This window comes from Eschrichtius robustus, chromosome 19 (genome assembly GCF_028021215.1).
Source record: "Eschrichtius robustus isolate mEscRob2 chromosome 19, mEscRob2.pri, whole genome shotgun sequence".
In the NCBI taxonomy this organism is placed as follows: Eukaryota; Metazoa; Chordata; class Mammalia; order Artiodactyla; family Eschrichtiidae; genus Eschrichtius; species Eschrichtius robustus.
The window spans coordinates 48,711,765-48,728,907 of NC_090842.1; the positions used below are offsets into that span (position 1 = coordinate 48,711,765).

The 17,143-nt window shown below is 45.7% G+C and overlaps 2 protein-coding genes across 3 annotated transcripts; one reads left to right on the top strand and one right to left on the bottom strand.

Moving 5' to 3' along the window:
* Positions 1 to 4,883: 4,883 nt before the first annotated feature.
* On the bottom strand, positions 4,884 to 5,792 carry LOC137752394 (proline-rich protein 2-like). The gene has a single exon (XM_068527115.1). The coding sequence runs from the start codon at positions 5,790 to 5,792 to the stop codon at positions 4,884 to 4,886; it is 909 nt and encodes a 302-aa protein (XP_068383216.1).
* Positions 5,094 to 16,662, top strand: CCNE1 (cyclin E1). Of its 2 annotated transcripts, none has more exons than XM_068527634.1 (12): positions 5,094 to 5,296; positions 5,762 to 5,813; positions 5,921 to 6,008; positions 6,233 to 6,301; positions 10,524 to 10,669; positions 10,782 to 10,917; positions 13,402 to 13,548; positions 14,080 to 14,175; positions 14,394 to 14,528; positions 14,639 to 14,750; positions 14,843 to 15,000; positions 15,299 to 16,662. In XM_068527634.1, exons 2-12 carry the CDS (start codon positions 5,791 to 5,793, stop codon positions 15,419 to 15,421), a joined length of 1,233 nt encoding a protein of 410 aa, XP_068383735.1. In that variant the 5' UTR covers positions 5,094 to 5,296; positions 5,762 to 5,790; the 3' UTR covers positions 15,422 to 16,662. The 2 variants fall into 2 exon arrangements, with proteins under 2 accessions (XP_068383735.1, XP_068383736.1); XM_068527635.1 differs by having other exon boundaries at positions 6,242 to 6,301.
* Positions 16,663 to 17,143: the final 481 nt, after the last annotated feature.

The window sequence follows — 17,143 nt, forward strand, 5'->3', positions numbered from 1 at the left end:
GTGAGCCCAGCTTTGCCAAATAATCCTGTTGCTCAACGAGTCGGAAACCCTCATGTGTACAAGAATTCAACTCTTTGCTAATATTCTGTGGCCCACCAGCATCAGTTTGTGACCTCTATCTGGTCATGTTAGGAGTGAGTCCTGTTCAGTTAGCGTCCGCCTGCCCCCAGAGGGTGTGAGGTGCTCTTGGGAGCTCCTAGAGGGCAGAGTCAAGCCAGTCCACCCCAGGCCCACCTGCTCTTGGGGGTCCCGAGGCTGCCAGGCTGATTAACAAGTAGATTTCTGGGTGCCCGATGTCAGCGAGTGACGGAGGGAGATACCATGGAAGTCAAGATTGCTGGGGAATTGAGACCATAGCCCAGGTCTGGCACCGCCAGAACCACATGCCACTGCAGATTTACAGACCTTATCAAGAAGGGTCTGCATGGGTCCAGGGGACCACCAGAGCCCCTCTGATGGGCACAAGTGACACCCATAACTCTCTCGACTGCAAGTTATGAGAAATCCAAGCCCTACTGTCTAAATAAACATGAAAATAATTGGCTCCAGCATCCAGAAAGTTCCTAGTAATCTGGTCTTGGGCTTGATTGGATCCAGGAGCTCAACAAATCAGAAGGCTGCCTCCCCTCTCCTCTGGCTCTGCTTCCCTGTGCACCCCGCCCCCAGAGGACCTCCCTCTAAGGAAGGTCGCCCTGAGTGGCAAGATGGCCTCCTAGTTCCAGACCTCTTCCCATCAGCTTAGCAACTCCAGAGGATTTTCACTGGTCCAGACTGGGTCACGTGCCTACCCCTGAACCAATGACACAGTCAGGAATGCAGTGTCCTGATTGGCCAAGTCCCCCTCCCCCATCAAGTTCAAGAGTGTGGTGCTGCAAGGAAAATGTGAGTCCCTGATCAGAAGAGAGATTCCAGGGCTTCCTCTTTCCAAGCCCCTGCTCTGTGTCTTGCAGCTGTGCCTGCCTTCAGAAAACCCAAGATGAGGCGATTTAGCTGAGAGCTGGGAATATGGTGGTCAGACACAGAACAAAGCACTCTTGTGTCTTAGCCCATGCTGGGGGCGTTGCTTGTTGCTGCATAACTGCCCCTCCCCCAGCAACCTGGTCACACACTCCCACTCCTTGAAGTGTCTTCAAATTTGTCTCTGTTCCTGGCAACCCCCAGCTTAGGACAGAATCCATAAACGTCAGCTGCCATCATTATTCTATCATATACTCAGTTTAATGGTTTTAGTTTTCACTGGAGTTTTTTAATTAACCAGAGCCTCTGTCTAAAGTGTTGACTGGACTTGCTTTCCAGTGTAAGAGAGGGTTAGGCCAGGGCTGGACCACCTATTGGTTTGCTAATCTCCCCCCTCGGAATCCACAGCAGCGTGAGCTTGATCTGAACAGTAATCAAGTCTTGGGGAGTGGGCTGGGCCTGGGACTCCGGCTGACCTGGCAGGCTGTGCAGACAGATCCCCAGGGCTGCGGGAGGACAGGAGCCAAGCCTCTGAGGCCTTCCCACACTCAGTTCCTTGGCCCTGGGTCCTGCTCGTCCTGCCTGGCCCCGACGCCACAGCCCACACCGGTGCAGTGGTGCAGCCAGTTTGACCCCTCTTCCTCTGGTTTTCCTGTGTGTAGCCTCACAAGACCCCCCAGCTTTGGCTCAGCCAGGCAGCCACAGTTGTCCAGCTCTGCCTGATAGCAAAGCCTGGGCCAGCTCCACTCCCAGTCACAGCCCACACCTTCCCTCATCAACCCTCTCCAGTGCTCCTTAACTTTTGTGAGGTGCCTTTAAGGAGCTGGTAACAGTTATGCACCAGCTGCCCAGGAAAGTGCACCTGATAGGCCGGCACTGTCAGCAAGCAGTTTCCTGGGACCCTGAAGGCTGCCTGGGGGCCCTGGGTTAAGGAATCCTATCTGGGAAGAACTTTCCCCTTGCAACCCCCATGGGATTACTTCTTAACGTTTTTATCCTGGTTCCTTACCCTCCACCATCATCAGGGCCTAAACCACATATGAAGGTAAGCCAATGCCCCTAATTTTTTAATGAATAATAATAATAATAATAATTGTTGATACATACTGAACACTTACTCTATGCTAGATACTATAGCAAATGCATTATAGGTATTAATACATTTATTTCTTACAGCAACTCTGGAGATTGGAATAATTAAAATCACACCCATTTTACAGATGAGGAAATTGAGACACCAAGAGGTTAAGGAATTTCCCAAAGTCTCATGGCAGAGGGAAGGTGCTGTCCTCCCTACACAGCAGCTGTTTTACCACCTCTAGTGTAATGCACAGTCTCCCTCAAGGCTGTGTCAATGTTTGGACACAGAATGAAATGAACTCAAAGAGCCAAAGGTGAACTGCTCCAGACGAGTAGCCATCAGTGACTTCTGAAGACTCCAAGTCTTTGTGCAGGCTGTTTCTGCTGCCTCGGACATAACTTTTCTATTGTTCCTGCCAAATTCATTCATCTTTCCAACCTAGAGGCTACTTCCTCCAAGCAGCCTTCTTAGTGTCCAGGAGTAGATTGGATGCCCTTGCCCCCGACGCCACGTGAATTCGTAGCACCCAGAATTTTCCCATCCTAGCCCTTATCGCTCTGTACTGCAACTGCCAACCTACATGACTGCCTCCCTTCCAGACTGGAAGTTCCCGAGTGGGCAGGGATTATTAAAGTCTTGCTTTACTTTGTTTTAAATTATTCTTTTAAAAAATAACTATTTTACTCTTTAGGTATTACATATGCTCAGTAAAGTGCAAAAATCAAAAATGTGATTGAACTTTTATATATGTACACAGCCATGTAACCACCACTCAGATCAAGATATAAAACATGTGCATGGTGGTACCCAGAACCCCCACCCCAGAGGAGTCTTATTGCTGTCACCACAGTTTTTGTCTTTTCTTAAACTTCTAATAACTGGCATCACACAGGAATACTGTTTTGTATCTGGCTTCTTGTGCTTACCAATATGTCTGTGAGATTCATCCACATTGCTGTATGTTTCAGTGGTTTGTCCTTTTTATTGTTGTGTAGTATTCCACTGAATGAACATACCAAAATTTACTTATCCATTTTACCACTGACGAAAATATCGCCTAGGGTATAGAACATCAGGAATTCTTATTCTTTGCTGGTAGCAGTATAAATTGCTACAACCACTATGGAAAACTGTCTTGTCTATCATTGTTCAACAACTGTAATTTATTGGGTAGTTATTATGTGCCAGGCTCTGTACTCAGCATTTCATCTGCATTATTTCACTTAATCCTTACAATGACCCTAAGAAGCAGATAGATGCCATACATGAAATAAGACAATCATGGTATCAACATCACAGGATTATTGTGAAGTTTAGTTGAGATAATACTTTGAAGGATTTAGGGCAAATCTGCTATTTTGGAAATGTCTGTGATACCTGTTATTGTTACTACCTAAGGGCTGGGAATTCAGGAGCCTGGGTTCCCATGCCTACCTGTGCCAATCCGAGCAAGTCATCTCAGCAGCCTTGACCTCAGAGCCCCTGGAAGGTCAACAATCTGCTAGCAGGGGCCTCTGAGAATGACACAAGTCAGGCCCTCCAGTAAGATCTAGTCTCTAATTTCAAGAAGACAGTCATGGAGGGAGGAGGTCCAAGACTGGGACTGTAAATCAGGAAGGGGCTTAGGAGTGTTTAGGAGCCCTCTGCTACATGCTTCTTCTAGAAGTTTAGTACAGTAGGTAATTTCAAGTGATGGTTGTTCAATACCTGTCTCTCTCCTTAGCCTGTAAACTCCACAAGGGCTTGGTCATTGTGTTTTTCAAGCATTCCTTCACAAGTAAGATTTAAGTGCCTCCCTTCCTCCAGGGACTTTGCCAAGAGCTGGGGGATACAGCAGTGAACAAGACAGACAAGGTAGGGAGCGGGGCACCAAACATGGACAGGAGCAAGAGACATATGGTGGCAAGGGCTGTGAAGGAACCGCAGCAGGGCAATGAGGTGGACAGGAACTCCTGGGGAGAGGGGTGCTCTAGATTAAGTGGTCACTGAAGACCTTAAAGTTCTCGGGAAGGATGAGCAGCCAGAAGGGGCTAGAGCTGGGAACGACAAACTCCAAGGCCCTGACATGAGAAAGGACACAGGGTGGCCAAAAGAGCTGTGAGGGGAGGGGGTTGAAGGAATGGTCTGAGAGGGGGTGAGGGCCAGTCCACGCGGAGTCCTGTAGGGCAGGGAGTGTGGATTTGATTTTACGGCCCGTCGATGGAAACACTTAAGCTAGAGAGGTCTGCGTGAAATCCCAGCATCAGAAAGGTCTTCTGAAGAATTTTTGGGGAAGGGGCACACATGGAAGGTGCTCTACTATTAGCTGAATGGACGCAAGCACTCATGGACAGAGGGATGGACGCGCGTCCAGGAGTAACAGCTGTTCCCCAGGGGGCCCCAGATCAGGCGGCCTGAGGCCCTGGTTCCAGGCTCTGTGACCAGGCGCTGTGACCTTGGGCACATCCCCGCCCCGACTCAGGGCCCGGAACCCTGCGTCTCGGGGGCGGGGAGGACGTGCAAGGAGGGACAAGCCGCGCGCGCCGGAGGCCGACGGACGTCGGGTCTTCTGGCAGACCCCAGCCGGGGCCCGAACCCCAGCCGCCAGCCGTGTTTACATTCCACCCGCGCAGGCCACGCGGCTTTTTGCCGCTCCAGCGCCGCTCGGCTCCGCCCCCAGAGCCCGGCGGCCCGCCCCTCTGCCGCGCTCGCGCCAGAGCTCCCCCGCGTCCCGCCTGCGCGGCCCCGCCCCCCCGCGCGCGCGGGCCAGCCCACGAGTCCGGCCCCGCGCGGGCTCGGCAGCTCTAGCCGCGCAGGCCCCGCCCGGCCTCCGGGCCTCGCCTCTCCGGCGCGCAGGCCCTGTCACTTAGCCCCGCCCCGCGCTGGCCCCGCCCCTGGCGGTCCGGAGCGCTGGGGCCGGCCCGCGCCGCGTGGGGCGGTCCTGAGGGCGGTGGCTGGGCGGGCCCGGGCCCTCGGGCGGCCGCTGAGGGGCTCCCAGCCGGCCGGGGCGGGGCGGAGGGTGGCGGGAGGGCGGGAGGGCGCGAGGGCGGGCCGGGGGCCCGTTCCGCGCGCAGGGATTTTTAAATGTCCCGCTCTTAGCCGGGCGCAGGAGCAGCCGGCTCGGCCGCCAGCGCGGTGTAGGGGGCAGGCGCGGATCCCGCCACCGCCGCGCGCTCGGCCCGCCGCAGCCTCCCGCCTCCCGGCTTCCCGCTCGCCTCTGCCTCCTGCCTCCGGCCTCAGCTCGTGCAGCCCGCCTGCCTGCCGCGGAGACGGCTTCGGGTAAGGACCCCGCCGCGGGCTGCCGGACGGCGCGGCAGGCTGGGACTCCTGGAGCGCCCGGGTCGGGCCGGGCCGGGGTGGGGGTGGGGCGAGGCCGGGTCGCCGGGTCCCTGGAGGCGTCAGCGCGGGGTGACCCGGTAGGGTGACTCAGGGACAGCTTACGGGGAGGTGTTGAGGGGAAGACTGAGGCAGCCGGGGCCCCGAGGGAGGCGATGGGCCGGCGAGGGTTTCGGGGGGCGTCGAGGCCCCCCCCCCACCCTAGGTTCCGACCCGGCATCGCGGGCCGCTGGCGGCGCCGCGGGTGACAGGCCACCCCGGGCCCATCGGCCATTTTCCCGACCGGCCCGGGAGGCTCCCGCCGCTGCTGCCGCCCGCGCGGGAGGGGGAGGGGTGCCCGGGACGGACCGGCGGGCCCTGGTCCCCTCCGCCGGCCGTCCTCACCCCACTGCCGCTTCGTGCCCCCAGGCCTGAGGTTTGATCCTGCGCCCAGCGCCATGCCGAGGGAAAAGAAGGAGAGGTGAGTGGCCTGGCCGCTGCGGGGAAGGGGAAGGTGTGCAGTGGTGGGGGAGGGGTGGGCCGAGATTTGGGGAGAACTCTTACCTCCGTGCCATCCTGGCTTTTCAGGGATGGGAAGGAACCCGGCACCATGAAAGAGGAAAGCGGCACCGATGTCTCTGTTCGCTCCAGGAAAAGGAAGGCAAATGTGGCCGTTGTGAGTACAAAGGAGACAGGTGGGGGAGGATTCCCCCCCACCCCCCATCTTACCTGGGTACCAGGCTGGGTTCTGACCTCATATTTATTGATAAGGGGGTCAAGGGGGATGCGTTTGGCAGAAATGGTGCTCATAACCTTACCAGCTTTCTTTTTCTTCTCTCTGTGTTTTTGTCTTTGGGCTGTTTGGTGTGTTTCCTTGGGGTGTGGGTTGTTTTATGTTAGTTTTTGCAGGATCCAGATGAAGAAGTTGCCAAAATTGACAGGACCGTGAGAAGCCAGTGTGGCAGTCAGGTAGGTACATTTTCTGATTGGGTCTAAGTTGAGGGTCTCCTTTTTTGGGGTCACATTAAGTCTCATACTTCCTTGCCTTCCGCTGAAGGCTTTTTCTCTAACTGTGGCCACAGTCCATACGACTGAGCGCTGTGCCTGTCAGTGGGCACTGACCTCTGCCAGCCTTGAGATTCCGGGAAGGTCTGTGTTCCTGACTGACATCCCTGAGATGACAAATATGCGCTGATGTCTGGAAGAACCAGAATGGACCTCACATAACCCAGTCCTCTCCTTTTGCCCTTGAGGAAACTGAGACTCAGTTAGAGGAAGAAAGTAACCCAGAGTCCTGTGCAAGCCAGGGGCGGAGCCTGTCCTACAGCCTCTCTGTGGGCTGGTGAACTGCGGGGAGGGCTCCTGACACAGAGCTCTTTGGGTAACTGTGAGAATAGGGGTTTGTGTGTACACATAAGCACACATCCACACTTGTGTTTCTTCGTCATGGTGCTTAAGGACTTCCCTTCCCTGCTCCCACCCCCTTTAGGTCATGTTTCAAACTTTTTCCCCCTTTCTGAAAGTTCTTCTGGCCCATCCAGCAATTACCTACAGTGATCACTGCCACCTGGAGCTTGATCTGGCCTCCACCAGAGTATTAGTAGGACATTCTGTGTAATGATATGTGCATCTCAACACATTTTTAAAATTGACTAGTCCATTTCTCTTGCCCCTCCTTCATGGAGTTCCCACCATATTTCTTGCATGCTCATGGTATCATCATAATATCAGACGTTCCTAGCAGAAAAAGCTTGCATTATCTCTCTGCCTCCAGAAATGGCTGGAGCCTGTAGTTATGGCTCTAGTAGGGGAAGCAGCCTATCTCCAAACTAGCTGATTAGGCTTTCTGACGCTATAGCAGATGAAAGCTGAGCAGGAATAGTATTTGAGCTGAGGATACCTGATTCGGTTAGCAGTGGCAGCACATCGCTTTGTAGGGCAGTGAGCAACAGCCATAGCAGCTGGGTTCGGAAGAGTGAAGGGCTTCAAAGCCGAGGGCCCCATTATTTGTAACAAGTTGTTACTGCACATAAGACCCTAGTAATTAGTATTTCTGGGGAGGTTCCACTGAATATTGAACAATGGCTTGATGATTTCCTTGCTGTATTAGAAAAAGAAATACTTCACTCTAGGAAAGGAAATAAGACAGTGCATTCCAAGTTCTTTCCTTTTTTTCCTTTTTTCTCCCTGTAAAGACTTCGAACCAAGCAAGTTAATTTTTGTGGATTTCTACTAAAATGGACCTCTACTTTGTGAAATTCAAGATTGGTTATTTTCCCGCCTGTGTTTTGAATTGAAGTTTTTAACTGAGGATGAAGCAAAGCTGTCCCTGTTGACTTCTTGGAGTTTTAGAGTAGTTTCTGTTCTCAAAGATAACCTGAGCTGTGCCTAGGGTGCCTAAGACAGGGCTTTGGTCCTATCCTTGGACTGCAGAGAGTTGATAGATGTGATACATGAATAGCCATATTATTTCCCACTAGAAGGCGTTTTCATGGTTGTTCAGAGATTAACGACAACAGGTTTCTACACATTTTGCAAAGTAGATAGCTTGAAAATTACCCATCATTTATGGAGCAATCAATGTCTTATGTTATTTCTCTGTGTAGATTCATGAAGCTAGAATTTTGGGGTAACAACCTTTTTGCCAATTAATTATACAGAATTTTTCTCTGGAGTTATCATAGTTCAGCCTTGTTTAACAGCTCTGAGCTACTTGGCAGCCCTCATGCTCAACTCCATGAAACTGCTTCATCAAGACCACATGGAACCTTTGATTCTTACCTTAGGTTTTTCTCAATGAAGATAATACTCTTTTATCTAAAGTCTATTTAACATATCCATTTTTGTTGTTCAATTTTTTGCATGAGACCCAACTTTTTTACTGAAGTGGAGTCCTGGAATTTCTATTAGTTACTTCTCAGAACATAATTTTGCATAAGGTAGTTTTATTCTTAGTTAAAAGTGGCATAAGGAGTCAGGGGTTGTTGGGAATAATCAAAATTGGTCTCTTGCTGTTACCCCGTTCCTTCCTAAAGTCAGACTGATCTTGCTTTCTTTGAGACATGGTATACACTCAAGTTAAATGATACAGACTTCATTATTCTGCTTCATCCACTGGTTCCTAAAAGGCCAACTTTGGGGACCATTTGTCTGCTTGTGGTTCACCCAATCTGTCTGTGAACTACAGGTAGGGAAATGTTACCATTTTATCTCCAAAAGCCTCCTCTCAGCTATTTCAGCCATGTGGCTATAGAGGGTGACAACCAGCTTCTGCTTTCAAAACTAGAATTCATTGTTGAATGAAGAGCAACCTAAAGCAGTTGTAATGTGACCCTTTTTGAGTCAAGGAAATACTACCAGCACATGATACTAGAACTGGAAGAGGATGTTGCCCTTCTTCAACAGCTGTTGGCAAGAGCTGTCATGGTTAATTTGCATGCCCAATTCTTTGCACATTGGATGGAGAAGAGCTTTATCCTGCTTTGCTCTTCTCAGTACCCTGAAAGTGCTCTGGCTTCCTCTGAAAGTGACCGGTGTGCTGTGATAGCCACCCTGTCCCATATCTTCCAGGCAGCACTTAGAGCCCAAGTTTCCATGTTCATTTATAGTCCTCTCCGTTGTCTCTTTTCTAGTCAATATTAATGATCTCTCTGCTTTAAAAAAAAAAAAAAAAAAAGCCAAGAGTCTCAGACTTTTTCACAGAGCTTCCATACTGGCAGGATTGTTAACATTCCCTGTCTTCAATAAAATTACTATTTTATAATTTTAAAAACCAATAATAGTCCTTTAGAGTAAGATAATAGAGTAGCTTTAAAAGGAAAAATGTTAGGGCTTCCCTGGTGGCGCAGTGGTTGAGAATCTGCCTGCCAATGCAGGGGACACGGGTTCGAGCCCTGGTCTGGGACAATCCCACATGCCGCGGAGCGACTAGGCCCGTGAGCCACAACTACTGAGCCTGTGCGTCTGGAGCCTGTGTTCCACAACGGGAGCGGCCGCGATAGTGAGAGGCCCGTGCACCGCGATGAAGAGTGGCCCCCACTTGCCACAACTAGAGAAAGCCCTCGCACAGAAACGAAGACCCAACACAGCCAAAAATAAATAAATAAATAAATAAATAAAAAATTAAAAAAAAAAAAATTTCCACCTTTGAATAAATAAAAAGCACAGTCAAGGACTCTGATATCTTCAACTGTATTCAAAGACTATGTAATTAACCTCTTAAAAAAAAAAAAAAAAGGAAACATGTTAAATGGCAAAATGAAATTATTTTCCAAATATTAAAAATTGACTTAAGTATCTGGAATCTTTAAAAGAAGCATTGTTTGGGTTTTTAATGATGGTTTATTCAATTAGCATTTATCACTCTGCAAGGCTTTGGAGTGGGTTTCAGAGGTCTTCAGGAATATCTAAGCTTTCTCTCTACAGACTTTTTAATATATCCTGTGACTATTGCTTGATTCGGTTTTAACTAGGCGGATACTCCTTTTGTTTCATTTTGAGTTAAGGAAAAGGAAAGGTCCCCGTTATGTAATAATTTTGGCTTGACCTGCAACCAAAGGAAGATGTCGCATTTGGTGGGTTTTGTTTTAAAGTGGGGAGACTTTAAATATAGATGGCAATCAGTTTACATTTTGATTTTTCTATACTTGTGATTGTGGAGTGCTTATGTAAATGCTTTTACTGGAAATTGTCTTTCACTTTTAAGACATTTCATTAGGTTAGTTGTACTTATGAAAAAACCAAATCTTTGAATTGTGACCAAATAATCTTACAACACACTTTAGGAGTCATGCTCAGTATCTTACTGAGCTGCCAATAGATTTTATTCTTTTGTTTTTTTGGTAACGTAAGAGCTGTTTGCATTTTGTCTTACCCTTCCTGCATCTATTTTGCTGCTCAAACACTTCATATGAGGATGATGATGTGGAGGGTAAAATGCTACTGACTGTAGTTTTCTTAGGTTTTGCTGCATAGACTCCTAAGCTAATGACAAAATGAAATGAAAGCTTGGAGTCATTTCTGTGTCTTCCATGCTATCTCCATCTTAATTTAGGCCAGAATATTGACTTAGGCCTAGAGATTTCTCTCCAGCGTGAAGACATTTTCTGTTTTACTGGCTGTTTGACAAATCAATGAATGTAAAAACAGCTGGTTTACATCAAACATTTTTTTAATGTGTCTTTCTTTACAGCCTTGGGACAGTAATACAGTCTGTGAAAACCCCTGCTCCTTGATTCCCACACCTGACAAAGAAGAGGATGAGCTCGTATACCCAAATTCTGCATATAAGCCTGAGAGTTGCACACCATCCAGAGCCTCGCCACTGCCTGTACTGAAGTAAGCTGGCTGCTGAGTACCTTCTGGATCTCTTACTCCCTGTGTGCACTCCCGCCTCACTAGTATGGATGCATACTGACACCTGTCTTTTGCTTGCTTTTGTTTTTTGTAGCTGGGCAAATAGAGAGGAAGTATGGAAAATCATGTTAAACAAGGAAAAGACATACTTGAGGGATAAGCACTTTATGCAGCGGCACCCTCTTCTGCAGCCTAAAATGCGAGCGATTCTTCTAGATTGGTTAATGGAGGTGAGCTGGAGCCTTCCTGTTAACTAGAAGCATTGGCCATTTCTAGGTTCTTCTGTGCTGTTATAATCTCTTCAAGTGTTTGATTCCATTGACACATTCTGTGTGTCTGAACTGTGGTATCTATAGTACAGTGGCCTAACATTTTTGCTTATGTACTTCCTTAAAAGAATTTCTGAAGCATCTTTACCCCTTAGATATTTTTAAGTTGGCATCTAATTTTTTTTCTCAAAGTTTAAATAGTTGCAAAGGTTGTATTTTCCAATTAATCATAAATATTGATATTTGATCTTTCAGTCTGTACGCTCAAATTGCTTTTGAGTGAACACAGTGGAATGTGGGTAACAGCTATTTGATAGCCACTACCAAATGTTTTAAAAATATATGAACAAATTTATCTTTAAGTCAGAAAATTTACAGTGTTTCTTTTTAACTCCTTGGGATTCATTTCTCTTTACCCACAGAATTTTATCCTAACAAAATATATTGATCAAATCTTTTATTGATCACACTATCATACTTCTCTACAATAATTGATCAAAATAACAAGTATTAAAAATTGTGATAAATAATTGTCAAACATAAAAAGTAATATTGTATAGGCAGTGCACCTCTTTCTGGGAGGAAGTGTGGGTGACTCGGTAGTGGCTCAATTAAGGACACTTCCTGGACACCTCTGTAAGCCTTGGGTGGGTGACAAGTGGGCTTTCTTCTGTGATGTGGAAGGACATCTCAGGCAGATCCGTTATATGAAAGCACATATGGAAGTTGAGTGTCTAAGTATTCCCTAAAAATGAACTGTGCCACGTACCCTTTAGGAAGTCTGTATTAGCAGGGGTATGTGTACCCCTGTTGTGCTTGTCCTAGAATCAAATCCCCTGCTGCCGTTTAACGTCTGTGTGCCTCAGTCAGGCAAGTCACTTAACTTTGAGTCTTGGTTTTCTCATCTGTAATGTTTTCTAGCAATATTTGCTTGCAGAGTTTGTGTGGATTAGAAATAGTGTATATGAAGTACAGTTTACATAGTAGGCAAGAAAAGATAGCTATTTTTATCATTCTTAATTTGCTTTTCTTTATTGGTCCCTGAAAATGTCAACATAGAAAATGTACAAATGTACAAATTGTTTGGCCTTGCAGTTGTCCACAGACCCACCATGGCACGTAGCCCTTATGGGCCTTTTGGAACATTTTATAATTCCTTGAAGCATTAGATGTGGTATGCTTTAACCTCTCAGGCTTCAGCTCATAAGATGTGACTGAGAGGTTCTATTTTATATAATGCAATTGATGCCATTGATGCAATTGATACTTTAAAGAAATGATTTTCCCTGCAAGTCAATCAAAAAAGTCATGTAATGCTATTGAAAGGATAGAAAAGAATGGTAACCTTTATGTCTTCAGTGGGACGAGACTGGAGTCCACAGTTCACAGGCAGGCTTGTCTGCAGCGATGTTAAGTTTCCCAGCCCCTAGCCCAGCCAAGAAGTCTGTACGTAAGAAAGGCAGTGCTTACGCTGTGTGCCCAATGGTGAGCTGGGTAAAATAGTCTGAAAGTTTGTTCCTTAGAGAACAGAAGCTCTAATTTTACGTCTAATCCTATTGTAGTTGTGTTATTTTATAAAAACTAACTCTAAATATGGCTCCACCTGGACTTCAGAAACATTCTTTGGTGATTGATGGAGTTTTCTACTAATGTTCTGTTTGTTGTTTCCTTTGGTGCCTTTTCTACTTATTAACCCCATGAAGTGTACTTACATGGGATATACTGTTTAGGAACAGCAGTTTTAAATGCACAATCAGACATTTGATGACAGTAATGAATTGAGGTCTAATATTTCCTTGGTCCTTTTCAACTCCATCATGTACACTATTTCACCATACCTCACAGCAATCCTGTGAGGTAGGCAAAACAGGTATTGTCCTAATTTTATAGTCTGAGATAATCCGAGATAAATGGGTTTGTCTAAAGGGAGCCTATGCTAGGTCTCCGAGTCTTTTGTTTAATGTTTTTAAAACACCATTTGCCTCTTGTGATTAACAGATTAACAGTGTTTTAGTGTTTAGTGTTGTAGTCTTTAAATAAATGTATGTTCCAGCTTTCAAACTTTCATACTGATAGTGCCCATTGTGAAGAAATATGGTAGTTCTTTCCTCATGTCATAATGAAACTTATAAAGGGGGACACCTTTCTTTGAGAAAATTCCATTTTTCCTTGAAATGCTGCTTTTAACAGGCTGTGAATGTACCTTCTTTCCGCAGCCTATGAGCATTTGCTCTTACATTATAGATCACAGAACACTTCATCCTTATACCTGAGTTCCAGTTTTCCATTGTGCATGTGCTTAGGGACAAGCAAGGTAACCATCCTTTCAGAAAAGCCAGGTTCTCTCTCTTGATTTGGTTATATTATCCTTCACCAAACTCATGACAAGTTTTTTGTCTTTCTTTTTTTCTCAAGTAACTGTTCTAAAACTTACTATTTTTTCAGGTGTGTGAAGTCTATAAACTTCACAGAGAGACATTTTACTTGGCACAGGATTTCTTTGATCGGTATATGGCAACACAACAAAATGTTGTAAAAACGCTTTTACAGCTTATTGGGATTTCATCTTTATTTATTGCTGCCAAACTTGAGGTAAATAATTTTCAAATATTTGTTATGTAGTACGTGTTTGAGCTCCACTGAGATTAGGGGAAGAGGTCAACTATTTGTCTAAATTTTTCTAATTTGAGGCCTTCTAAAGTTCAGCCACACACACAAAAAAGCTAGAAATTAACCAAGAAAAGTATGAGTATATAAAATGCTTAGGTTAATATAATTCCTTTAATCAAAAAAATTGAACTTTGACCTAAGAGGATTAAAATTTTGGTGTGATTAGAAGGGTGGATGGGCACAGCTTTCAAACATGTTGAAAAGGTGAAAATTTCAAAGCTCCCCATTGAGTAAAAGTTTGATTGATTGATTGATGTGGGTAGGTGTTTCATTTCTTTCACAATTAATGCATTTTGAACCACTGGAGTGGCTCTTGTATTTATCCCATCAGTGTACCCTTTCTTTCTTTCTATGTCAGCATACTAAAAAGAATAATTTGGGAGGTACATTATAAGCTAAAACTATCAGAGATGGACTTTTTGCTAGTAGTATCTTCCTTTTATTTCCTTTCAGGAAATCTATCCTCCAAAGTTGCACCAGTTTGCTTATGTTACAGATGGGGCTTGTTCAGGAGATGAAATTCTTACCATGGAATTAATCATTATGAAGGTAGGTTACAAGTTAGTTTTTCAGTCCTTTTTAAAAATTCCTACATAATATCTTTTCTATATTCAGCATGAGTACATCTGGCTAGGTGTTCTCCAGCTGGACACATTGTGGCATGGGAAATGGCTGCATTTTGAACTCCTTTAGAGGACCAAAGGGAGTAGAAATGTGTTTTTCTTTTTTCAACCATTGGTCTCTCTTTTCTCTCTGTTTTCCCTTAGGCCCTTAAGTGGCATTTAAGTCCCCTGACCATTGTGTCCTGGCTGAATGTATACATGCAGGTTGCATATCTAAATGATTTTTATGAAGTGCTCCTGCCGCAGTATCCTCAGCAAATCTTCATACAGATTGCAGAGGTAAGTGGCTTTATTACCTCTGTGGGGCGACCTACCCCACCACTAGACTGAGTAACTCTAGAAGGGATGTGTGTTGGCCGTGTCCCTCAGTGTTCTTTTCTTCTCCATAGCTTTTAGATCTCTGTGTCCTGGATGTCGGCTGCTTAGAATTTTCTTACGGGGTACTTGCTGCTTCTGCCTTGTATCATTTCTCTTCATCTGAATTGATGCAAAAGGTTTCAGGTACGTTGGCTTTCCAGTCCATTCACAGGTGTATTGAACTTATAAACCAGTTGTTGGCCTCAGATTGAGCCTAATATGTATTTTCATTGCAGGGTATCAGTGGTGTGATATAGAGAGGTGTGTCAAGTGGATGGTTCCATTTGCCATGGTTATAAGGGAAACAGGAAGTTCCAAACTTAAGCACTTCAGGGGAGTTCCTGCTGAAGATGCACACAACATCCAGACCCATATAAACAGCTTGGATTTGCTGGTCAGTACTGTTCCTTGTTTCCCAGACGAATTCTTAAAACTGCCCGAGCAGCCTCTTCACTCTCTTTCCCACAGGCTCCAGATATCCCAGAAAGACTCCAATTCTTTTAATTCCGTGGCAAAGAAAAATGGTGGTCAACAGATCCTGTCTCTAAGTATCATGTAGCCCAGAGACTTTTAGATTGTTCTTTGCTATTTTTTTCCTTCACTCATCTCTGTAGGAAAAAGCACAAAGTAAGTGAAGCCCAAAGGATACATTCTTCCATTTTAACATTTCTGGCTTTTATTCTTATCAACAGGACAAAGCCCAAGTAAAGAAAGCCATATTGTCTGAAGAAAATAGGATTTCTCCTCTCCCCACTGGGGTCCTCACCCCCCCACAGAGCAGTAAGAAGCAGAGCAGTGGGCAAGGAACAGCATGACCACACCAGCATCCTCACCAAAGACAGCTGTGCGGAAGTGCCTGCCCCCAGTTCTCTCCCGTCTACTGCAGCAGAGGCGTGCGTTAGCTTTTACAGATATTTAAATGGAAGAGCATGTCTCTTCCGCAACAGAAGGCCTCTGTGGATGGCATTGGACAGGGAGAAGTGTTTTTTATTGAATGCTTAGATTTTTTTAATAAGTGGGTCAAGTACACCAGCCACCTCCAGAACACCAATGAGTGCTCCACATGCTGCTAAGGAGGGTGCTACTTGACTTGATTGACTGTTCACACAAATAACAAAGGCTTGAAGTTGAGGAGTGCCATGTTGCTGTTGGTCTCCCCCTGGCTGTTCTGGGTCGAGTCGTATTAAGTGGAACAGGTGGTTGTGAGCGTTACGATGCGCAGCCCACAACCAGCTATGCTGGGGGCCTCCCCTTTCCATACTATCAGTTGACAGTGTACAATGCCTTTTATGAACTATTGTTTTGTAAGTGCTGCTATGTTTATCCGTTTTTTAATAAAGATAAAACACTGTCTTTGAGACAGCTGGTTTTATGAGCTATGTCTGGTAATTTAAGTTAGGAGTCAACTTTGACTGCGGCTATATCAGGTTCTCTCTTTTAACTTCATGCTTCTCGAAGCTCAAGCCTCTCAAGCAAATACATTAAAAGAAAACTTCTGAAGTGAGCTTCAGGTGCAGCCTCACAGGCCTCCTCAGGGCCCCTGAGCTGGAATGAGGCTCTGATTGGCATCTTCCAACAGTGCCCTGTGCAGTGGTGGCTCCGGGCGGGCTCACTGGATGGCTGTGGTGATAGTAGTGAAGTCACGTCTGCATCGAGAGGATTCTTAGGTATGATTCCTTCCCGAGCACAGGACAAGGGTCATAAAGTATCTGTAATTAGTGTTATTTAATACTCTTTTCATCCTTACCCAAAGCTTAACCTAAAGTATTTTTTTTGTTTGGAGAACTTGTTAACATAGTAGCCTAAAACTACGCTTTGAACAAGAAAATGCAAAGTAGAATTATATGTAGTTCAAGGCCGTGATATTCGTATATAGCCTGCTCCCTGACCACTGATGCAATCACCAAGTGCCTTGCCAGCAGGGGCGGCTACTGTCCCCTGTGAGGCCCAGTGTGTACAGGTCACACCATGTGTTGTGGGACATTCCCGAAGTGATGGCCTCGTCAAGTCTTGTTTCATTTTCTCACAGTGCTTTGGTGTATGTATGGGTTCATTAAGGGAGGGTGAATGAGCAAATAAATATCATTTATTTCAACTTGGTATTTTATTATTTTGCAAAAATCTATCTGAAGTAGAAAGAAAAACAGCCACTTTTAATCTACCATATTTATATGAAATTTGAGCACGATCCTACTTTTTCACATTGTGATGTTATAGTTCTGGCAGTTCTAATACAGTTTTCTTAATATGCATTATAAATCTACATGTAATGGTATTTAGTCAAATGATACTCCTAGCTAATTATTTCTTCATCTCAGAGATGCTCTTGCCTTATAAGTAGTGAATTTTTTTTTTTATAGAGATGTACACGTATAAATTGTGTGCTTTTTTTCAGTATGTATTTTTTTTTTAATTTTATTTATTTATTTATTTATTTATTTATGGCTGTGTTGGGTCTTCGTTTCTGTGCGAGGGCTTTCTCTAGTTGCGGCAAGCGGGGGCCACTCTTCATCGTGGTGCGCGGGCCTCTCACTATC

Coding starts and splice junctions, on each gene's coding strand:
- CCNE1 (XM_068527634.1), top strand. CDS start 5,791: ATGCCGAGGGAAAAGAAGGAGAG. Junction 14,529..14,638: donor TCTTCATACAGATTGCAGAG/GTAAGTGGCTTT, acceptor TCTTCTCCATAG/CTTTTAGATCTCTGTGTCCT. Junction 14,751..14,842: donor ATTGATGCAAAAGGTTTCAG/GTACGTTGGCTT, acceptor TTTTCATTGCAG/GGTATCAGTGGTGTGATATA.
- LOC137752394 (XM_068527115.1), bottom strand. CDS start 5,792: ATGGCGCTGGGCGCAGGATCAAACCTCAGGCCTGGGGGCACGAAGCGG.